This window comes from Echinops telfairi, unplaced genomic scaffold, assembly GCF_000313985.2.
Source record: "Echinops telfairi isolate 266 unplaced genomic scaffold, ASM31398v2 ScPeMD7_1957;HRSCAF=2489, whole genome shotgun sequence".
NCBI classification, from domain to species: Eukaryota; Metazoa; Chordata; class Mammalia; order Afrosoricida; family Tenrecidae; genus Echinops; species Echinops telfairi.
In genome coordinates, this window is record NW_022105855.1 from 2,528,312 (window position 1) to 2,552,931 (window position 24,620).

At 36.6% G+C, this 24,620-nt stretch overlaps 1 protein-coding gene across 1 annotated transcript in view; it reads left to right on the forward strand.

The window, feature by feature from the left end:
* Positions 1-24,620, forward strand: part of LRP6 (LDL receptor related protein 6) — a 168,821-nt gene that overhangs the window by 123,697 nt on the left and 20,504 nt on the right. Inside the window, exons 8-17 of the mRNA XM_004716210.2 lie at positions 368-584; positions 1,453-1,742; positions 2,823-3,049; positions 6,259-6,443; positions 7,069-7,395; positions 9,530-9,732; positions 11,510-11,724; positions 12,533-12,723; positions 18,208-18,417; positions 19,144-19,269. Coding sequence (XP_004716267.1) covers positions 368-584; positions 1,453-1,742; positions 2,823-3,049; positions 6,259-6,443; positions 7,069-7,395; positions 9,530-9,732; positions 11,510-11,724; positions 12,533-12,723; positions 18,208-18,417; positions 19,144-19,269 — 2,191 coding nt within the window. The remainder of the gene's footprint in view (positions 1-367; positions 585-1,452; positions 1,743-2,822; positions 3,050-6,258; positions 6,444-7,068; positions 7,396-9,529; positions 9,733-11,509; positions 11,725-12,532; positions 12,724-18,207; positions 18,418-19,143; positions 19,270-24,620) is intronic.

Sequence of the window (24,620 nt, forward strand, 5' to 3'; positions counted from 1 at the left end):
TTAAGGTGGATTGGCTATAGAATGTGATTGCTTTTATCTACAGATAACCTTTAGGCATTGTAAAATAGACACAGAAATGATTAATCTTATATGGTAACTCCTTTCTGACAGTTCCTTTATGGTGGGCTATTAGAGGGACTGTGTCCAGTCCTATGAATGTATATTAAAATTTATATTTCGTAACCGTGAGTCTTCCCCCACCAGAGTCGGCTTTCCACACCCGTAATGATGAGCATGGATGAGTTAGCTGCATTACATTCTCATCGAATCCCTCAGTTTACCACAAACAAGCAATTAGATTTGTCTTTGTTCACATAGATTATGAAGCTATATATTTTTCTTCTTTTCTTTAAATTTAAACCTAAAGGTTATAAATACTGATGGTTCTGGAAGAAGAGTACTCGTGGAAGACAAAATTCCTCACATATTTGGGTTTACTTTATTGGGTGACTATGTTTACTGGACTGACTGGCAGAGGCGGAGCATTGAAAGAGTTCACAAACGGAGTGCAGAAAGGGAAATCATCATAGATCAGCTGCCTGACCTAATGGGCCTAAAGGCCACAAACGTTCATCGAATCATTGGTAAGTAATTCTAGAACTCCCTTAGAGATGGAAGCCAGGTATGAGAAAAGATAGAGATGGTAGTTTAGAAAATCAGTGTTATAAATTATTAAGTAACGAATACGTTTAGGAACTTTCTGAAGCTCCCATAAGGTAAAGCCTCATTCCTCCACCCCCCAAAATTGGGTCAGCATGGAGATTATTTGTTAACCTTTTAAAAGGATCGGTCTTTTAAACATTAGCTGAGTATTCAGGGTACACGGTTTCAATTGAAGGATTGAATAAACACATACATGCATACTTTTTTCTTTCATGATAAAGTCAATTTATTCATTGTTTTTCATACTGCGTGGGCCACTTCATTTTTACCCGTGACACCTTTTTAAAAAAAATCATTTTATTGGGATCTCTTAAAGATACCGTAACATTCCATAGTTCAATTACATCAAGTAGTATTGTACAATTGCTACCAGTTAATTTCAAACATTTTCTTTCTTCTTGAACTCCTTGATATCTGCTACCTTTTATCCCTTCACCCCCTCCCCAGAAACCCTTATTTTTTTGCTATATCTTACGCTATCCAGTATATCCATTTACATACAATTCTGTTGTTCGCTCGCATCACTTTCTTTATCAAAATAATTAAAATCTTATATGAGTAATATAATTTATTTAAAGCTTATGAGTATAAAAGGAAAGTATTTTACCATTGTTTAATTTCCTGCTGTTTTAATTCCCGAAATTGGAACTGAGATCTAGATTTCGGAACAAGCAGGCATGATCATACATCTCTGTGAACCAAATGCTTAGGTGTTTTAAAGTGAAAATGTATCGATTGTGTCCGTGTTTGTGTCTTCTTGTGCCCATTTATAATTAATCCGTCTTTTAGGTTCCAACCCCTGTGCTGAGGAAAATGGGGGGTGTAGCCATCTTTGCCTCTATAGACCTCAGGGCCTGCGCTGTGCCTGCCCTATTGGCTTTGAACTCATCAGTGACATGAAGACCTGTATTGTCCCAGAGGCTTTCCTTTTGTTTTCTCGGAGAGCAGATATCAGGCGCATTTCTTTGGAAACTAACAACAATAATGTGGCCATCCCACTCACTGGTGTCAAGGAAGCATCCGCTTTGGATTTTGATGTGACAGACAACCGAATTTACTGGACTGATATATCACTCAAGGTTAGAAAAGGAATTGGAGCATTGAAACTGGGGCATTAAGTTTCTAAAGGCATAGCCTTCTCTTACCTTTTTCAATTAAACTTTAACATTTTTTGTCATTAACTGAGTAAGCTATTGTGTGTTCTGCATAAATAACTTACAGAGATTTATTCCTTAATCAATTTTAAATGAAATTTTGAGCCTGATTTGAGGTAGAAAAATGTTATAAACTATCAAAGCATCTGCTTTTCAGTCAATTCAGATTCAAAGTGATATCATAGGACAGAGTAGACCCAAGGGTTACTAAGGCTGTACACTTTTCTGGAAGCAAGCTACCACATCTTTCTCCTTAGGAGAGGCTGGTAGATTTCGGTTAGCAGCTGACTTTTTTATCTACCCTGCCTCCAGGGCTCTATAACATACCTCTGTTTTCTTTTACTTAATGTAAATGTTGAAAATCACAGTGAAGTTCTATAGGAGAGAGGAAACTCCTAGCCAGAAAATCTAGAGAATTACTGCTTCTTTCAGAATGTTCTAGGCTTACTTAAATAACTTTTATAGACTAGTATCTAATGTAATGCATTAGAACATGAGACTTTTAAGTCAACTTTGAACTCTAATGATGTTCAGTAACATTTATTAAATAAACAAATGAAATAAATATTTTGCTGTATACCCTTCAGAATTCCTTTATCTTGAAAACAGCAATGCCTATTTTGTAGGATAGTACCAATGATTTGGCTTTACTTTTATCTTCAAGAAGTTGATGAAACAGAGCCTCTAACCGTCCGCTCACACCTTTGTTACTTGATTGCTAATTTTGATCACAAAAGTCATTCCACTGTCATTAGAATAAATTCTAGACTCTTAAGGGGTTTCCTATTTGTTTCCTGAATTGGCAATAAAATTGAGGCTGTAGTTGCATTTATTAGAGCTAGATAAAAGTTATCTCTCTCCTCATGCATTTTGTTAGGCAGCATAATTCTTTCACCGTTTTCTCCAGCCTCCACAAAACCAAACCCAAACTGCTTTGTGGATAGCCGTTTTATGTTTAAATAATGTAAGTTAGCTCATCTCTTGTGTTGCTTTTCTTTTTTACAGACCATCAGCAGAGCCTTTATGAACGGCAGTGCACTGGAACATGTGGTAGAATTTGGCTTAGATTATCCAGAAGGTATGGCAGTAGACTGGCTTGGGAAGAATTTGTACTGGGCAGACACAGGAACAAATCGAATTGAAGTGTCAAAGTTGGATGGACAGCACCGACAAGTTTTGGTGTGGAAAGACCTAGATAGCCCCAGAGCTCTTGCGTTGGACCCTGCTGAAGGGTAAACACTTTCATGTTTTCTTTTTTGAAATACATTGTATATTTGGGGAACATGACCCCGTTAAAAAAATGATCTTCTTGGACCTTCAATAGTGCTTATTAGGATTCTGACATCTAAACCATAGGCTTTATTGAAACCATTAGGAATTTCACTGATTTTAGAATTATCATTAGCTGTTTTACTTTGCCATTCACATTGGGGTGAAGCCTTCCTGACACGATTGCTGAAGACAAATGTGTGCATAAGCAAATGTGAAGAAAGCTGATGATGCCCAGCTATCAAAAGATATAGCGTCTGGGGTATTCAAGGCTTGAAGATAAACAAGCGGCCATCCACCTGAGAAGCAACAAAGCACACATGGAAGAAGCACACCAGCCTGTGTGATCATGGGGTGTAGAAGGGATGAGGTATCTGGCATCTAAGACCCAGAACAAAATCATACCCAATGTGAATTGGGAGCGGGGGAGGCGTGCATGGAATGGAGATCCAATGCACATCTGTAGACAATTGGACATCCCCTCACAGAAGGGTCACAAGGAAGAGATGACCCAGTCAGGGTGCAGTATAGCACTGATGAAACACACAACTTTCCTCTAGTTCCTTAATGCTTCCTTTCCCCCACTATAATGGCCTCAATTCTACCTTACAAATCGGATTAGACCAGAGCACTGCTACAGATAAGAGCCCGCAACATGGAATCCAGGATAGACAAACCCTTCAGGGTCAACAATGAGAGTAGAGATGCCAGGAGAATGGGGGGAAGGTAGGGGAGAAAGCGGGAATCGATCACGAGGATCAGCATATAGCCCCCTCCCAGGCGGCTAAACAACAGAAAAGTGGGTGAAGGGTGACAGAGGATGATATAAGATATGAAAATAATAATCTATAACTTACCAAGGTTTCATGACAGAGGGAGGGGGAAATGAGGAGCTGATATCAAGGGCTCAAGTAGAAAGAAGATGCTTTGAAAATGGTGATGACAGCATTTGTACAAATGTGCTTGAGACAATGGATGATTGTGTGGATTGTGATAAGAGATGTAAAAGCCCCCAATAAAAGATTTTAATTAAAAAACTCCAAAAACATTGGGGTAAAGAAAGATTAGCAAAGTGGATAATTAAAGATTACTAATGAAATACTAAGTAAATTTTTTTTTTAAAGCCATTATCCAGTGGAAATTTACATGCGCTCCCTCTCCAGTTAAACACATTCCAAACCTTTTAAACTCGTTGCCATCAAGTTGATTCTAACTCTTAGTGACCCTATAGGACAGAGTAGAATTGCCCTTGTGGGTCTCTGAGACTAACTCTTTACAGGAGTAGCAAGCCTCATCTTTCTCCTGAGGAGTGGCTGGTGGTTCCAACCCCTGTCCTTGCAGTTAGCAGACCAACATGTATGCCAGGGCAGTAAGACTTCGTCTTACATATTTGTATATACATACTGTCAAGAGAGACCAATCCCTGGAAAAGGATAGCATGCTTGGTAAATAGAGGGGCAGTAAAAACGTGGAAAGCCCTGGACAAGATGGACTGATACAATGGCTCTAACTGGAGGCTCAAACCTAAGAACAATTGTGAGGTTGACGCAGGACTAGGCGGTGTTTGGTTGTGTTGTACATAGGGTGGTCATCACTTAGAATTGACTCAATGGTACTTAATGAAAACAGCATTTTAGTAAACCACAACAGCAGTGTTGTGTGCTGAGAAATAACTGCATGAAAGTTCCGTTTTATAATGTGAGTTCAAAGTGGGCAGCTTTTGTCAGATTATTATTTTTAAACTTGGACAAAATGTGATATTATAAGATAAAATATTAGCAAATATACATTTTAAAGGGTAGATGAGTCTTACAGAATTCAACAAATTTTAAAAAGCTGGCATCTCAAATTTGAAGAAAATATTCATTTAAAAGCAAAAGCTTATAGCATGAACATATAAACATTCATCATATCTATAATTTAAAAATATACCTGAAATCACATTTGTTCCATGAACAGCTAGTTACTTATCAAGTTAAAATGCTGCATCAAATTCACCTTTTCTGAACTAACTTGCTGAGTTGGGATGAAGGTGATCTTGGCTATAAGCAGTAGTTGCCAGACAGACACATGTATAGTTAGAGCTAAGAATCTAGTATAGGTCACTGCTGGCAATGTGTTATTTCTTTCACAAGTGTTTCTCAGTAGCCTTTGTGCTGTACACATGGCTGTCAGCTGACAAGTATAAATGCAAACAAAGCTTGAGATGTTAAAGCATGTTCATGAATTGTTACCAAGCCAGCCGTAAGTTGGCAGGCTGATGATTGAATGACTATCTGTCCTTAGGTGTTTGTTGCAGGCTGGTATGTGGAGGAGCTTTCCCAAACCCAGTATGCAATGTCTCTAAACTAGTGGCTTACACGTTTTGTGGAAAGGCCATCTGACTGTGGATTTTGTTCTAGAACTATGACATTCAACAAGTCACTCACATTTATTTTAGTGTTTTGAGCTCATCTGTAAAAATCCTGTGTTATGAGGCTGCTCTAAGGTTAGAGTCAAGAACTTGAAATAGTAAAATATGTAAAAGCTAAAGAATATGCTATCATTTCACAAGGATTGTACTAATAGTACGTGCTGCCCGGTTGACATACTCTGGTGATTATCTGCTCTTAATCAGAGCATGCTCCATTCGACCAGGGAACCAAATATATTTTAGTAGCAGGAACTTTGCTTTTAACTTCAGTTAAAGACCCACTGTATATTTTACCTTTGATGTATTCCTGCACCTTGTTTATAGAGAGAGTTTGATTACATAAATTGAAAAGTAAGTTCAATTTAAAAGCTCAAATTATTTGTATTGAGAATAAAGTTATGTTTTTCAGAAGTAAGCCAGTTTCTGAGGTCCATTGCTTGCTTGCTTAAATATTAGTTTTATAAATGCAAGTGCTGCAATATGGAAATCATTGGTTTGTTTCCAGTTCCTGGGGTTTAGAAGGAACAAACTCACTGGAAAGACTAAGGAAAGCTGACTCACTTCCTTTTTGGGATATAAGAAAAAATATTTTGTTGAGGGTGCCAAAATAATTGGAGAAGTGTAAGCAAGATTTTGTTTTACCCATTTCCTTGACTTAGAAATTATTTTCTTTGAATATACTTTGTTATTATACATGATAATTACCTTTCCTCCGACTTATCAAAAGTGAAATGTTACTTATTTTTTGTTTAAATTTAGATTTATGTATTGGACTGAATGGGGTGGAAAACCTAAGATAGACAGAGCTTCTATGGATGGAAGTGAACGCACTACATTAGTTCCAAATGTGGGGCGAGCAAATGGCCTAACAATTGATTATACTAAAAGAAGGCTCTATTGGACAGACCTGGATACCAACTTAATAGAATCTTCAAATATGCTTGGTAAGCTGTATACTTCTTTTTATTGAATCACATGGTATGTTTTTCTTTTTATGTAAAAATTAGTGACTCTTATTTTTACCATTGCTTAGATACTATTAATAATAACTTCATGTGAAAACCTCAGATTCTTCCCTTGTCAGGGAATTATATCCTGTGTTGTTGATGTTCTTATTTATAATGGGCCAGGTACTTGGATTAACATCTCTTTATTATGTGATGATTTTGTTTGTTGGTAGGAAATTTATAACTCCCTAGTTGATTCATGAAGTGACTTTATACTAATTAAAATATATATACTTCTGTCTTTTGATAGAAGGAAGAAGAAAAGTTGAAAATGTAGACCCCTGTGTAGAGACTAAAACATAATCAGAATAGATTATTTGCAGGAATTTAAATGACCTCAATGATTTAAAAATCAGACAACAGAAGGATTGATTTCAGAAGACAGGTCTGGTTTTAGAGTTACTTTTAAATGAATTGTTGTCTTTGCAAAGTTGCTTGCATACGTAATGTTTCGCATGTTTAAACCTGTTTTCTTGTTTTGTTTTTGCCAGTAAGACACTAGCGTTCTCACCATATTTCATCCCTCTTGTTTCTCCCCCGTCTATTGCTTTTCCAAAAATAGGACTCAACCGTGAAGTTATAGCAGATGATTTGCCTCATCCATTTGGCTTAACTCAGTACCAGGATTACATCTACTGGACGGACTGGAGCCGACGCAGCATCGAGCGTGCCAACAAAACTAGTGGCCAAAACCGCACCGTCATTCAGGGCCATTTGGATTATGTGATGGACATCCTTGTCTTTCACTCCTCTCGGCAGGCAGGATGGAATGAGTGTGCCTCCAGCAATGGGCACTGCTCCCATCTCTGCTTGGCAGTCCCAGTTGGAGGTTTTGTTTGTGGATGTCCAGCCCACTACTCTCTTAATACTGACAACAGAACTTGCAGTGGTAAGTTCCATGTCCCACAAAGCAAACTAATTAGAAGAGAAAGCAGTATTTTATACACCATGTAGTTAGTTATCTTTCTAGATTAAAAAGTAGAAGTTCAGAATTATTTTGATTAGCAAAAGGAGAGGGATAAGTAAAGGGAGAGAAATGCACATTTTTGTTACTTACTAATTGTTTTTGTTTACTTGACGACTGAACAGTTCAATAAAATTTACGTAGCTTCAATGAGGGAGACTGTATACAGGTGTCTTCTGTGCATGGTAATCTATAATTTTAAAAAAGGGAATCCCCACGTGACTCCATTGGGCTAAGGAGCCTGACCTTCTTATCTTTCAATGTGCATAGAATAAGGCAGAAGTAAAAAATGTAAATGTGTAATAGTCTAGGCTGAAAATGTATAGGAGAAAAATTAGCCCAATGTAAAATAGTAGTTAATAGAGGGAAGAACTAGAGAGCATATGCTCTGAACGTAGTGGCCGGCTGCTGCTTAGTTCTAGCTAATATTAACAGAGCTGTCCAACCCATCATGAATCCAGAAATTTTTTGTTTTGGCTTCAAAACCTGCTGCTTTTTAAGTGCTGGCAAATAATTTACATTAAAAATAATAAAAATCACTGTACTCGCACCATTAAAAATTTTAAAAAACACTTTGGACTCAGGGAAACCTAATTTCTTACTTTTAAGAGTAAATTGATCAATGTGTAAATATCTAAATATAGGTAGGCATCATACATAGATAAAAATATCTACATATAGATAGATGTTAGATATTAGATCCAAAAGAGTAAGTTCATGGCAAGAAGTATGGTGTGGTGCAGTAAGTGATAAATTTAACAAAAAAATAGAGATGAGATCAGAAAGAGTAGATCATGGCAGAGAAATACAGTGTGCTGCAGTAGGGCAAAAGTAAAAGTACATCTTGAAGTCAGTGCAGAATTTTTTTTAGTGAAAATGTAAAATGATTTCTGAAGAGAATTCGACTAATATTAGCATCTAGCCTAATACTTAACATATATTAGGAATTCACTAAATAGTACCTATTTCCAATTCTTACAATTTTTGCCTTTTCCACCTTCCCATGATTATGTGTACCCAAATCAAACTCACTGCCATCTAGTCAATTCTAACTGACAATACTGGAGGACAGAGTAGACCTGCCCTCTCCCTCGCCACCTCCCATAGAAAAAACTAGGTCTTTCTCCCGAAGAGCATCTGGTGGTTTCAAACTGCTGACCTTGCATTTAGCAGCCCAACACATAACTGCTACACCACCAGGGCTCCCACTAATGCCAATAGACATTAGTAATTTTACTTTTTATAATGCCTTATAGTTTTTACAGAAACCGATTTAGGGAAGGGACAAGACAGACAAAACCTTTATTTAGCAGTTGGTTAAACTCTGACTTGGTTAAGATAAACTATGTAGAGAGCTAAAACTTATCTTGAAGTTTGTTTTGACCCTTGAAACCAGTCTTCCTTTCACCTAACATAGAAGGTGAAACAGTTGAAGGAAGTACAGGATATCCATTTGGTACATTAAAGAGAATTCTATGTAGCTTCATCTATTGCCTCACCACCTTGGTTACTTAGCGCTGTTGTAGCATAAATACCACAGTAGTTATTTTAAACGATAGATATTAATGTTTCTTAAATACTAAAGCCTGAAGCCAAACCCGATTTCAGCTATGTTGATTTCTCCCTTGTTAATAGCCCTTGGTTTTCTTTGTCTTTGAAATTCTTGACTTGCTTTCTATGTTTGTGTTTGTTCTAGTATTTTTATGACTGAAGTGATTAGGTTTAGGGTGCACCCTATATTTATTAACACAACCAAACCCCAATTTTAAGCAGGGTTAAGTCAACACGTATTTTTGAGGACATAATTCAATCCTTCACATGCACTGAATCTTTGTAGAGCGAGATGGAAGAAAAATAGGTTGCGAGTTACAAATTTATAGCATGTTTGATTATGAGAGTGCTGCTTGGTTCATTCCGAGTTTTGAGGGGCTTCTGTTGTCAGCCTTCGCTCTTTTTACGTCTATTTCATGTGAGAGAACACTGACTTTTCAAATCTGTGGGAGATAAAGGACTTGGAGTAGCTATTACAGTTTCTGTGTTTTTGTTTTGTTCCTTTAAGCTCCTACCACTTTCCTGCTCTTCAGTCAAAAGAGTGCCATCAACCGGATGGTGATTGATGAACAACAGAGTCCTGACATCATCCTTCCTATCCATAGCCTTCGAAATGTCCGGGCCATTGACTATGACCCACTGGATAAGCAACTCTATTGGATTGACTCACGACAAAACATGATCAGAAAAGCCCAAGAAGATGGCAGCCAGGTAATTCAGAGCTCATTTTAAAATATACTTCTTGTAACTGAACTAACCAACTGCTTGATTTCACTTGACTCTCTGCTTATGTGTATTTTTGTGTCCAAACTGAAATAATATTTGACATGGTAACTTTTTCCCTCCTAATGATTTTTGGAGAAATACTTGTTAGATTTATATACACACACACACACACACACACACACACACACACACACACACACACACATATATACACACACATATATAAATGATATTAACAAAGCTGACGATCATACTATTGCTAATGGTTTTTTCGCTGTCACCCTCTTTCATTTATGATTTTTCATAATGCCACTATTTATGTAGCATGTTGGAAGCACTGAAACCAAATAATTGTTTTTAATCCCAGATCAATAGAATTCTTTTTTTCTTTCAAATAGGTTTCTTATGAATACTTCATCTGAAATGAATGTAAAGCACATGGACCAATAACTGTTAAATAGACAGGGCAACAAATAGTATTACTCCTTAATTATTATTTTGAAGATTCAGTAAATTAAGAAACAAAATCCCATTAAAATTAGAAACGCTTAAAATATGTTACCATTGATTCAGTAAATTAAAAAAATAAAACTATTTGATAACTATGGAAAGAACCATATTATTAATTTTATCTATGCTTAAAATACCAGTCATGGCTCTGCATTCCATTCTTTTTTGCTTTCTTTCTGTGGTCAAGCAGTGTTGACTGGGATTACTATAAATAATTGTTGTCTTCTTTGTAACAGTGATGTTAAGTAGGATTCTGAACATAATAAGCTCTAAGGAAATTGGGTTAGTATGTATTTTCTTTTTCCCCCCTTCTATTTCTTATCACAGGATAGAGCAAGAAATTAAAGTATTGAAGTTGTTAAAGATATGTGATGTAGTCACAGAGGTATATTGTGAATGCACCACACAATATATAAGCCAGGGTTCTGGGACAAATAACAGGATACAGACAGTAGTTGGAAATTTATAGCGGCTATTTTATAACCAAGAACATTAGAAACAAATTAAGTAACTTCAGTAGGAATATGTGGCCTCAGAGCTGGCAAGTAAATGACCTGTATTATTATTCAGCTAGAACAGATGGACAAAGCCTCTTTTTCATTTGGCTTTATAAGCCCTCCCCCCTTTTTTAAAAATCATTTTGAGCACCAGAGAAAAAGGCAATTGATAGATGTGGTTTTTGTATCCTTAACTAATTGCTAACGTTTCTAGATCAGGGTTTCTTAATCTTGATGTTTTGGCCTGGATAATTCTTGCAATAGGGCGCTGTAGTGTACGTGGTAGGATGCTTAACAGCACCCCTAACCTCTAGATACAAGTTACAGCTCCCCAGAAATGTGACAATAAAAATGTCTGCAAGCATGACCAAGTACTCCCCGGGGGTTAGAATCTCCTCCAGATGAGGAATTTGTTTAGAGGCATTACTAGTTTGTGATCTAGCCATAGTTGTCTGCAGTTCATAGGAAACAGCTGCTAATGTCTCCATCCCATTTGTAATTAAGGCACTATCGGATTCTTAAAACAACTAAGATGGCCCCAATGTTTTTCACTTAGTGTTATAATAACCAAAGGGAATTTTTGATGTGCATGTTAACAAAGAATACATTATCCATAAAAATGTGCAATAAGACGTGTATTGTTCAATGCTTGACTACAGATGTATGACTACGTAAGTATAAGCAGTGTGAGTAATTGTCTCAAGGCTATCTGACTTGGAGTCTAATTGTGTGTGTGTGTGTATTTCTATCAACAGGGCTTTACTGTGGTTGTAAGCTCAGTTCCCAATCAAAACCTAGAAATATTACAGCCGTATGATCTCAGCATTGATATTTATAGCCGTTACATCTACTGGACATGTGAGGCCACCAACGTCATTAATGTAACAAGATTAGATGGCAGATCAATTGGAGTGGTTTTAAAAGGAGATCAGGACAGACCTCGAGCCATTGTGGTAAACCCAGAGAAAGGGTATGTAACTAAAATGTGATCAGATGTCTTGGCATCTGAGAGCCTCCTTACCTTTCTTTTCCACTCATTATTGATTTATCGTTAAGCACCCTGTACTCCAGTATTATATATCTATATACCCTTACATTTCTCTATATACTTCCCTGTACTTTTTCTTATATCACTGCCAAAGATTTCCTTTCTTGGTCACTGTAGCTGTAGTTCTAAATTCTACTGAGGCATCTAGGACTTTTTCAGTGCCACCCTCCATGACAGTTTCCTTGATCTACCCCACCCGGAGGCAGATGTGACTCCCCTCCTCTTGAATATCTAGTATTCTGTGTCTCCAGTTATACTTAGCCCTTTCCAAATTATCTCTATTTTTAGTCTTAAAATCCTTATTAAACTTCAGATTCCTATATCTCAAGAACTAATTTATCTTCATTTAATACGCATGTTTGCATTTAATAAGTATTCTGTGCTTAATTATATCCAAGTGATTCTGAATTCAGGGAAAATAGCGTACTTCTAAAGTAGAGGGGTAAAAATCTAGAATTAAATATAAGAAAAAATTTACATAGGACTTATTTTTAGGTATTAAAAAGCTAATTAGAACAGGTTCAGATTTCTCTGGCCATTGCTCTTTAATATTATTCCTAAAACATAGGTGTATCTGTATGTAATACTTCATTAGTCAATTAAAGTTAGCTCCCTAAGAACCTCTATCTGTTGTATCCCTTTGTCTCCATTGGTTTTAATGAACAAGTATATCCTTATTGAATCTGATTTATTGCTCTGGTAACATACTACTTATGTTCTTTTTCTTCAGCTATATGTATTTTACCAATCTTCAGGAAAGGTCTCCTAAAATTGAGCGGGCTGCTTTGGATGGAACAGAACGAGAGGTCCTCTTTTTCAGTGGCTTAAGTAAGCCAATTGCTTTAGCCCTTGATAGCAGATTGGGCAAGCTCTTTTGGGCTGATTCAGATCTCCGGCGAATTGAAAGCAGTGATCTCTCAGGTACTTAAGAAAACTGTTTCCTTCTTCTCATTTGTTTTTCTTTGAAAAACATAGAAAAACACATAGTAAAGATTCCAGAAGGCTACTCACAATTACAAATAACAACAGAGAAACTCCAGTAAGGTTGGGGGGGAGGGAGGAGAAAATATTAAAACCAGATCAAGCCCAAAGATTCAGAGAGGAGAATAAAGTGACAAGGTTTTAACCGGTTGTTCCAGTTTTTCATTTTAATCTTCTGTAGTCATCTCTCCAATACTTTGTTTGATAACCAGGTTATTCCCATCCCTCAATTATGGTTAAAGGGAAAATCACAGAAGGCTTATTCCCTGTATAGATCCTGAAAATGTATTTTGGGCTTCCACTGTCATAGCACACCAAAATCTCACAATTTATGCTCTGGTACTATTCCCTCCTTCAGATTTGGATTATATAATTTACCATCATTGGATCATGGCTGATGGTTTACTTCTTCCATGTGTACTTAGTTGATGTCTCACTTACATGGCTGCTTGTTAGAAAACAAGGCTTTAAGACTCCAGATGCTATTTTGTCTGACAGCTAGGAGCGTATACATCTGTTCGTGATCTTTCTCACTTCTTTGGAGTACGGTATTGCTGGATCACGTGGTATTTCTATTGCCAGCTGTTTGGGGAATCGCCATATTGTTTTCCACAGTGGGTATACATATTTACAAGGCCATCCGCAGTGTGTAAGAATTCTAATCTCTCCACGCCCTCTCCAGCATGTGTGCTCTTTTTAAATTGAACTACAGTTATGGGTGTTAGAATGTTCCCTTCTATTCCAATTTTACTGAGTGCTTTTCTTAGAAACGAGTGTTGGATATTGTCAAATGCTCTTTTTGCATCAATTGATAAGAGCATTTGATTCTTATCCTTTATCTTGTTTATGTGGTGGATTACATTGTTTTTCCAATGTTAAACCATCTTGTATCCCTAGTATGAATCCCACTTGTTCATGATGTATTATTATTTTGATGTGTTGTTGGGTTCTATTGGCCAGGATTTTGTTGAGAATTTTTCATCTATGTTCATGAGAGATATCAGTCTGTAATTTTCTGTCTTTCGGGGGATGTCTGTCTTTGGGTGGGGTCTTTGCTTGTTTTTGGTATCAGGGTTATGCTGGCTTTGTAGAATGAGTTTGGGAGCTTGCTGTCTCTTTCAGGATTCTGGAGTAGTTTGTATAGAATTGGCGACAGCTCTTCTCTGATTACTTGGTCGATTTCTCCTGTGAAGTCATGTGGTCCTGGGCTTTTTTTGGTTTGGGGTTTCTTGATGACCTTGTCTCTTCTTTTGCCATGAATCTGCTCAAGTTTTTAATGCCCATGTATGTTAATTTGGGAATAGGGTGCATTTCTAGGTATTTGTCCATGTTGTCTAGATGATCAAATTTGTTGTACTGTAGTCTTTAGTAATACTGTGTTGTTATTCTTACTTCAGTTGGATCTGTTGGATGCTACCTGTTTTGTCTCTTAATTCTGGATATTTATGTCTGTTCTTTGTTTTCCTTAGTTAAGTTTGATAGTGGTTTGTCAATTTTGTTGATCCTTTTGAAGAGTCAACTTGCTATTTTGTTAATTTTTCCATTGTTTTTCTATTTTCCAGCTCATTTATTTCTGCTCTAATTTTTATTATTTCTTTTTTTCTGTTGTTGGAGGGTTTATGCTGTTGATTGTATTGTGTTAAAGTATTAACTTATTTTCTTCTCTTTTTTAATGTGTGCATTATTTGCCTTCCTGATCTGTCATCATAAAGTATATACTAATGTTGTTGTTAGTGGAATTCACTTTCGAATCACAACAACTACATGTAACATACTAGAACTGCCCCAGAGTTTTCGAGGCTGTGGTCTCTATGAGGTCGGTATCACCAGGTCTGTCTCCTGAAGAGCACCTAGGTGAGTTCAAGTGCCTCACCCCTAACACTGTGCCAGAGTCCTTGCTCTGTATTATTGGAGTTTTTTCTGTTTGCAGTATTTATAATCTATAATTTTTTAAGTCTTCTGTTTTAAATAATCCCTTCTCATTTTTCTGTTATGCATGTGTAGGCTTATGCCTGGGATTATGTTTTCCCCTTGTGTAATCATCTATATCTCATATATTCTGATTTTTACAGTAGTTATTTATGTTTCATATATGTTTAGCATTCTTTAGAATTACTTTTACTTTTTTTCACTTTCTCTTAAAGTGTGTTTTTGATGTTGTCAAAACAAGATACTCATTAAGAATATAAAAATAAAAATCACCCAGACCACTGTCATTATTAACATTTTAATGAATTAGCTTCCATTTTTGTCTATATATCTTTTCATTCTTAATTATGGGATGATTTAACATGTACAGAGTACCTACCACCCGAATTTGTCATATCTTCGAGTTTGGTCATATTTGGTATTGGATCTCCCTTCGTTCTTGGAAATAAAACTGTAGAGAGAGTTGTGAAGTGGTGTGTACTCCTCCTTTATTCTATTCTTGTAAATAAATCCCAGAGGTAATTTTGTAACTTTCCCATTGCCATGTTTGTTTTACTGTGTATTTGTTTTAACATGTATACATACATACACAAATATTTTTTTCACTTATTTAAACTTAATATATTCTCACACTGGGTGTATTATTCTTCAGCTCGCTTATTTCAGAAATAATGATTTTGAAATAATTCATATTGCTCAATAGCTTCTCATTTATTTTCTTTCTATGGCCATTCTCGATTTCTCGATTCTTCTTTGTAGCTAAACAACTTGCAGGTGTGTTTCTTTACCCTCAGAAGCTGTGACTGTCTGTTTGTACATGGGAACATTTCTCTGTGACCTAGAGCTCGCCATTCTGCACCGGTCTTGGGCCTTTCCTTCTTCATACTGTTGGCATTTTAAAAGAATAAGAGCCGGTTACTTTAGGAAATGTCTCTAAATTTCAGTTTCCCCATGATTATGTGTTTAGGATTTATTTATATGTTTATAAGTGTCTTTCAGATAGTTGAGGAAGAGGTAGGTTTTTTAAAAATGACTTCAATTTTAATATCTAAAGATCTATTTGAGTGTTTAGTATTTTTACATGGATTTTGATATTTTTTTAAACCTATGAGACTGCTCAATCTCCAGCTTCAAAATCAATACCATTATCTCATACTGTTCTTACTTATTAAATCTCTGCTTTATCTGTGGTTAATGTATCCTTTTAATTCCTGATTGCTTATTTTAAAATTTACCTTTTGTACAAAAAATATTTAAATTGAATTTAAAACAAACTTCTAAGTAGAAAATCATGTGTTTGGCTTGATGAACCAACACAAAATGAAAACTTCTAGATCAAGAAATAGATTTTTTTAACAGTTTTATTGACATATACTTTATATATCATACAATTCAGTGATTTAAACATTTAAAAGAGTTATGCCATCATCACCACAACCAATTTTAGAACATTTTCTAAAATTATACTTTATTGTATTCATTATTAGCTCCCTATTGCCTCCTAATCTCACCCATATGCCATTACCCTAAGAAACTATTCATCTAATTACTGACTCTAGATTTACCTATCCTGGGTTTCATATAAAGAAAAACATATAAAAACAAAATGCAACTGAGGAAAACTTCAATAAGAAAATAATAATAATTGGAACACATTTAAAATGGTCCCAAAGGGAAAACAAAGGATGTTAAATTTTAACTCAACTACATCTGCTTTAATCCTCTTTCCAGTGTTCTCTGTCTGGCACGGCTATTCATATCCCTGGTCAGTGGTGAGAGGAAGTTCACTGGAGGCTTATTACATATTCATGTGGAGAAAGTCAGCAAGTGGACTTGGGGCTAAGATAATTAAACAGCATACTAATGTCCGTTCCCCTTTTTCAAAGATAACTATTAACTTGACCGTAACGCTATAGATCAGATTTGCCTGATGTATGCCTGTGTGCCATAACTATAGTAGGATTTTGTTGTGAGGGGCCATGAAGTTCCAATTCATAGGGCCCCTGGGTGCAACAAAAATGCCACCTGGTCCTGTGCCATCCTCACAATTGTTCTCATGTGTGAGCCCATTGTTCTAGCAACTGTGTTCATCCATCTTTCTTGTTGAAGGCCTTTTTCTCTTTATCTGCCCCACTACTTTACACCAAGCATTGTGCCCTCCAGGGACTACTGCTCTCTCTTGAAAACACGTCCAAAGTAGGAGAGAGAATGTCTAACCTTTCTTGCCTGTTAAGGCACATTCTGGCTGTACTTTTGAGACAGAATTGTTTGTTATTTTGGCAGCCCATGGTGCTTTCAATATTCTTCGCTAGCACCGCTATGCAAATGCATCGATTCTTTTTCAGTCGTCTTTAGTCAATGTCTAATGTTCACATGCATATGAGACCATTGAAAATACCATGGCTTGGGTTAGGAGGATCTTGGTCCTCAAAGTAACATCCTTGCTTTTTAATACTTTAAGGATATTTGTGCAGCAGATTTACCTAGTGCAACTCATCTTTTGCTCTCTTGACTACTTCTTTCATGAGCATTGATTATGGAGCCATGCCAGACAAAATCCTTGACAACTTCAACCTTCTTTCCTTGTATCCTGTTGTTACTTATTGTTCCAGTTGTGAGGATATTGGTCTTGACATTGAGTTGTAATCCATGCTGAAGGCTGTAATCCTTTCATTGGGTGAACTTAACACTTGAGAACTACGAAAACTTTCTGTAGATACTTTAGTGACTTAACAGAAAGAAGGAAAGGAGATTTTGGGTTTTTTTCGTTTGTTTGTTTTCTGAATGAGGGAGAAGCTGTAAAGGGAGAAGGACAAACTTTGTTCCAAGAAGCCAGTAGGGGAGTGGAGGGAGTGATGGTATACTTCCAGGTATGTTGGGGGAGATCAAAGCATAACCCGGAGCCGACCTACCCACACTGCTTCATCTAAAGACACTCCATTGTAACTCTGTCTGGGAGACATCGGACAGTGTAAGACATGACAACATGATGCTTTATACATTATCAAGGGTCAATGAGGGAGCGAGGGTGGGAGAGGGAGGGGAAAAGAGGAGCTGATACCAAAGCCTCTAGTAGAAAGAAAATGTTTTGAGAATGATGATGGCAACAGATGTACAAATGTGCTTGACACAATGGGTGGATGTATTGATTGTGATAAGAGTTGTACGAGCTCCCAATAAAATGATTAAAAAAAAAAAAGATTTAACCTGAAATGTGAACCCAGTTAAAACAGTATTTGAAAACTTACATTTTAAGGGTTTATATTTCTGTGTACTAGAGTATTGTGTATTGGCTGTTATTTGTAGTGTTATATAATGTCTAGTTTGTTACCCAATTTATGGTATCTTCTCTTTTCAGCATGAGCTTTAAGTTAATTGGTAGTGTGCTTATATTTTCCTTTGCAGTGTGTTTTTAGCGTCTAACTGGTGTTCAATACATTTTTGAACATGTGGCCTGATTCACATGACTTTTCTATTGAACATCTTCTTTCCTAGGTGCCAACCGGATAGTTGTAGAAGACTCCAATATCTTGCAGCCTGTGGGACTGACTGTGTTTGAAAATTGGTTATATTGGATTGATAAGCAGCAACAGATGATTGAAAAAATTGACATGACAGGTCGAGAGGGTAGAACCAAAGTCCAGGCTCGAATTGCCCAGCTTAGTGACATTCATGCAGTCAAGGAGCTGAACCTTCAAGAATTTAGTAAGTGAATACACTAAGGGCACTGCTAGTTGGGGCTTACATTTACTGCAAGAAATCAAGATGATTTTGGTCTTGTGTGCGTTTATCAACATGATTTTCATGTACTTTTAGTTTTGCCATTGTTGATTTTAATATGAAAATCATCCGAGTCTTTTTTCACATTAGATATGTTCTCCAAAAAAGTTACGTAATGTTGAATATAGTCATCATGAATTATCCTTAGTCTTAAAACCAAGTACACCTTAGTGTGTAAACTTGGAGAAAACTATCTAACCAATAAAGGCTTATTGTTCTCCCTCTTGGATAAAATTGTCAATTCTAAGCTTAGAAAATTAGCCATTTCTTGTTTTATTGAAAATTTCGCTAATCTTGACATAGTTTCATATTGATATACTATATATACTCGAGTATAAGCCGACCTGAATATCAGCCGAGGCACCTAATTTTACCACAAAACTGCATTGAAAACGTGCTGAAAAACTCGGCTTATACACGAGTATATGCGGTAAGTCTCATAAAAAATACCTTCAGCAGCCACTAAAACAGGTATTACATGATGATATCAGAATGATTATGTTAAATGGAGTACTAGAGAAAGAAAAGCTATTTAAACTCTAAATTCTCAGCATGATGCTTTCAAGTGGAATTGAAGTATGACTTTCTTAGTTCATTAAAAAATTGATGGAAAGACTTTATGGTGTGTCCCCCCCCCACCCCAATTTTCAGGACAACATCCTTGTACTCAAGATAATGGTGGCTGTTCACATATTTGCCTTGTAAAAGGGGATGGTACTACAAGATGCTCCTGTCCCATGCACCTGGTTCTGCTTCAAGATGAGCTATCATGTGGAGGTACACATGCTACAATTTTCTTCTGCAAACCCCTCTTTCACTCTAGCTTTCTGTGGTTTGGTAGTATAGTTGTGCTCTACCCTAACTTGATTTGTCACTTATATTCTACTCATTTTAATGGACCAAAGTTTTGAGTTCTTCTATACGTGATAGTGTTATCTAATCCTAGGACTATGAAGAGTATGTTCTTATTGGGTAAAACTCAGACTATGAATGAGTATTTTAAACAAACAAACAACATTGCCGTCGAGTCAATTCTGACTCATGGCATGCTGTAGAACAGGGTAGAACTGCCCCTGTGGTTTCTGTGACTGTAACTCTTTATGGGAATAGAGAGCCTCATCTTTCTCCTAAGGAGTAGTGGGTGGTTCAAACTGCTGACGTTGTGGTTACCAACCCTACCTGTAACCACTATGCCACTAGGGCTCCCGGAATGAATATATTAAATGAATGTATTGCCTAATAATTAAGTAAATTTCGACCCTATTGCCAAGACGGTAAGATCAATTCATTGTACTTCATGTGTATGATCTCCACTCACTAGCATCTTGACTCTTTCTGCTTATGTATCATTGTTGGGAGTTTTTCCAGTAAAAAAAAGTGCTTTCTCTTTTAATCCTGACAGTAACGCATATCAATTTTGGCATCCAAGAAGATCAGATCAATTAAAGTTTTGGCTGCCTTTTCAAATTTAGGGACTGTTGTTTAGAATTATCTTCGTTAAAAAAATAAATTAAAAAATCCCCTCTTCCTAAGCAGGTAGTTACTTATAGGTAAACATGTCAGATCTTAAGGTGGAAGAGAGATGATCCTAAAAAAATGTCACAAATATAAGTCTAGGCTGTGTTCTCTGCCCCTTTGCTCCATAAATGGAGGCATTCACTGACACATGCATGCCTTGGTCCTCTGTTCTTTCGCTCACCTGATTTTTTTCTGTTCTTTTCGCACTATGTCAACTGTTGTCTTCATGCCTAATATATTTTGATACTCAATCCTATCTTTTTTTAGTTTTTAGTCATGAATATATGTGATATATAATTTTTTAATTGCAGAAATAATACCGTGATCATGGTTTTAACTATAAAATAAATAAAGTAAAATATAGAGGGGGAGAAAGGGACAGGAATTGAACACAAGCATTTTCTTTGCCTCCCCTCTGTGCTCTCTCCTTCCTAGAGAGGAGAGGTGTGTGTGTGTGTGTGTGTGTGTGTGTGTGTGTGTGTGTGTGTATATTTGTGGTTCAACCATAAACGAGGTCATGTTGTACTTATTGTTTGCAACCACTCCCTCCAACTCAATTACATAAACCAATTCATATCTCCCTCCAAATTTCCCTTGACTCTACATTATCTGCCTGTCAGGCCTGAAACCAGAAAGTCTCATTGATCAGTATCTTTTCTTCCTTTTTTCATTGTTATTAGCAGCCTGGTAGCCAACTTTATTGTTAACTCCTGGCCTCAGTAAGTCTAGATTTTTTTCTTTCTTGTATCCATCTTATGAATCATTGATAACTTAATTTTTCTTAGGGATCATTTTTATTGTATATTCTTTTGTTCAAGCACATCCTCAATTCCTTGTCATTTCTTAAATTTGAATGCTTCTCACCCTATAGAGCTTGGTGGGGGGAGGGGTGCAATTGAGATGCCTCTAAATAATGATGATCATGATATTATGCAGGTTTACCCTGCTATCTGAAGTATTCTTATGAAAGCTTTTGTAGGCAGAAATGGCATAAAGGAAAGAAACTATCCTCATTAACTTGTATGGGAATTTTTTTGTGTTCTCGGTCCCAAGAAATAGCCCACCAAGTCATACCAATTAACACACAAAAACAAAAATAATACTAACGTAATATGGTGCTCACGTACAGTTCAAACCAATGGCAGCTTGATGCTAAGTTGCTGAGTGTATGTGCCAGGGAAAGAGCTTGACAATGGCCTGACTGCTTATGTTGCACATTGCTTCTTTAATGGGGTGTGGCAAAACAAATGCTCAGTGCGAGTTTATCTTTGCAAAAGTGAAAATGCTCCCTGTGTTTCTTTGAGTTAGTGAAAACAGCTACCGAGAGTACTAATAGAGGTTTTTCATAAGCAAAGTGGTATAAACTTTTGAAAAGCCAGGGATAGCTGTAGTGAAATAGGTTTAATCAGTCACAGTGACTTATAACAGATTGATTTATTGCTGTCATTAAAATACTACAGCAGTATCAAATGTCAAAATGATGCTTATATTCTTACTTCAGAAATTTTGAGGATAATTCCAAGTTGATTCAACTGAAGGAAATAATTATACAGTGCTCCTGTCTATAATGGAAGAAATTTTCAAACAATTTCTAATGATAGGTAAATTATTATTAAGTAAAATAACTGAGCTTACATAATTATTAAGTTCACAAAGTTGACATAAATATGGAGCTATGTGCTGGCATAAGTGAAGAAAAAGGTTACTAAAATGGTATTTTCTACTATAATGACAACAATATAAAACTGTGTTAGACAGGGTTCTCTAGAGAGATAAAACCAAATTCTTGATAATATAATATATTTATTTATAAAGGTAATTAATATGTAACAAGAAATGAAATGTTAAATCATATACAGATAAATATACAATCTTAAATCATATACAGATAAATATACAATCATATACAGATAAATACACAAGAAATAAACAGTTAAATTAGAAGCACTATAAACGGCTTAGGGCAACTCACGTCCGTGAGAGAAAGTTGAGAGACTAGCAGTCCTTCCAGTCTCTATCTGATGCCAGATCTTCCTCTATTTGTAGAGAGAGCTAGGCTATGTCAGCACAGCAGCCAATCACAAGGCAGGTCACCAATTGCCAGTTCCCAGCTCCAGAGAAGTCTTAAAGGGACCTCAACTTACAGCAACACAGTCCACAGGCTAGGCGTCCCACAGGCTCTGTAGCCTTTAAATTAAAGCACAGAACAAGCAAGGCAGCCGCACACTGGTCCGATGATCACAGAGCGAGAGACAAGAAAGGCAAGGCTCACCAAGCCATCCATCTCTCCGCCCCTCAGTCAATCCCACCTGCGTTTATCAGCCAGTCTGGCACAATAAACTGTCTCAAACAGGTACTTCTGTGAACAAAGAAAAGGGAATATATACTGAACATAAAAATGATTGATAACAGAATTGCAAGTAAATTTTATTCTTACCTTTTTGAACAGAATAAATAACGTGTATTGAGCTTGAGCAACTCTCAGGTACTCTGCTAGGTCTATAAGGATTTGAAAATGTCTAAAGTAAATCAGACAGTTTTGTTGGGAAGATCAGATGTAGGCACCATAAAATTAAAGCTCTGGTACTTGAAATATCATAAATAAATAACAAGGGTTTCTATATCAAGGTGCTGTTACTTTGATAGACAGGCTAAGGTTACTTATTAAAACAGACAGATTTCCCTTTATGTAAGGATAACAGATAAAACTGGGTGAAGGTTATCACTGTTCATTTAGGAAATGTTCATAGAGAGAACATTGGTTGTTTTGGTTGTTGTTTTTTGCTTGTATGTTTACTGATTTTTTAAATGTACGTATTAAATGGGTCAGCAGTGAGTTTGGGCACATGTATATATGCCAAGACCCAATTCATAATGCAGAAGTTTGCCATCACCAGTGGTTTCTCCTATCCCAGAAGTAGCCATTCTTCTGACTTTTGCCCCTATTGACTTCGTTAACTAGTGCTGCTGTAGTAGATACGCCACAATATAGTTGACTTTATAAACAAAAACGTCTCACAATTTAAACTCAAAACGAGACCCACTGCCATTAAGTTGATTCCGACTCAAAATGACCCTATGCAGGTTTCCAAGGCTGTAAATCTTATAGGAGCAGCCACCTAAGAATGAGTTGGTGAGTTTGAACCTTCAGCCTTGCAGTTAGCAGTAGAGTGTTTATCTAGCCCAGCGGGTCCAACGACACTTTCACAGGGGTCGCCCGATTCATAACAGTAGCAAAATTACAGTTATGAAGTAGTAAGGAAAATAACTTCATGGTTGGGGTGTCACCACAACATGAGGAGCTATATTAAAGGGTGGCGTCATTAGGAAGGTTGAGAACCACTGATGTAGTAGCACCACCAGGGTTTGTTTCTCACTGTTTGGGTGACTGGAAGTCCGTCCATATTCATGCCTCTAGGGGAAGGTTTTTTCTACTATGGGGGGAAGTTCTTCGAGCTTCAGCTTCTGATCTTTCTGTAGCTTTGTGATCTTTCTGTAGCTTGGCATCATCTTCCCCCCTTTTTGCTCTGATCATTTCGTTAATCTCTTTATATCTCAAAAGAGATTAACTCAAGATATGCCCTGTCTCATTAACATAGCCAAGAACTCATTTCCAAATAGGGTTTTAAACTACAGGCGTATATAGGTTAGGATGACAATACATATTTTGGAGGAATATAATTCGATTCATAATACCCATAGATTAGTTTTGCGTGGTTTTGAACCTCATATAAATAGAATCTTGATGTATATACTCTTTTTAAATTTGGATTTTTTAACTTAGTACAATATTTGTTGAGATTCAGCTCTGTAGTTATGAGAAAATAAGATTTTGTTTACGAAAGCCACCAAAATAGTGGCGTTTCTACTATAGCAGTACTAGATAACTATGTTAAGCAAACAAAAAATTTGACTCACTGCTAATTGACTTAATTCCAACCCTTATAGGACAGGTTTCTAAAACTGCAACTCTTTACAGGAGTAGAAAGCCTCATCTATTTCCTAAGGAGTGGGTGGTGATTTTGAACTGCCAACCTTAAGGTTAGAAGCTTAGTGCATACCTACTTTATCACCAGGGCTCCTTGGTCTAATTAATTTTTGCAGGGTACAGCTAGCCTCCTCATGATCTATGGAATCTTTACTAGTTATTAGTCTCCTGTTCTAAATTGTTGCATTTTTCCCATGAAGTTTGCTTGGGGTACAATTCAGAGCAATGTAGCCATTTGTTTTATATTCATTAGTCCTTTCTCCGATGAAATTAGCAGCTACTTAATGATAAGGATCATGCCTTATCTATTTTTTATTCCCCACACAATTGGTTCTAGTGTTGAATACAAAATAGGCTTTCTGTAAAGAACTCCACTTATATATGTACTATTCCATATCTTCCTTTTGTAAAATGTTTGTTTGTATTCTGTTTTAAATATAGTGGGTATTCTGATCCATAGTTTATAACAAAATTATAATATTCTCTAAAGAGTTTACTAACATAATATTTTCCAAGTAGTCGATATGCCTGCAACATAGTAGTATATAAGCTATGTGCTACATGTGAGGAGGCTACTTTCCTAGCTCTGTCTGTTTATCTCTGTGTCTGAAACACTCATTCT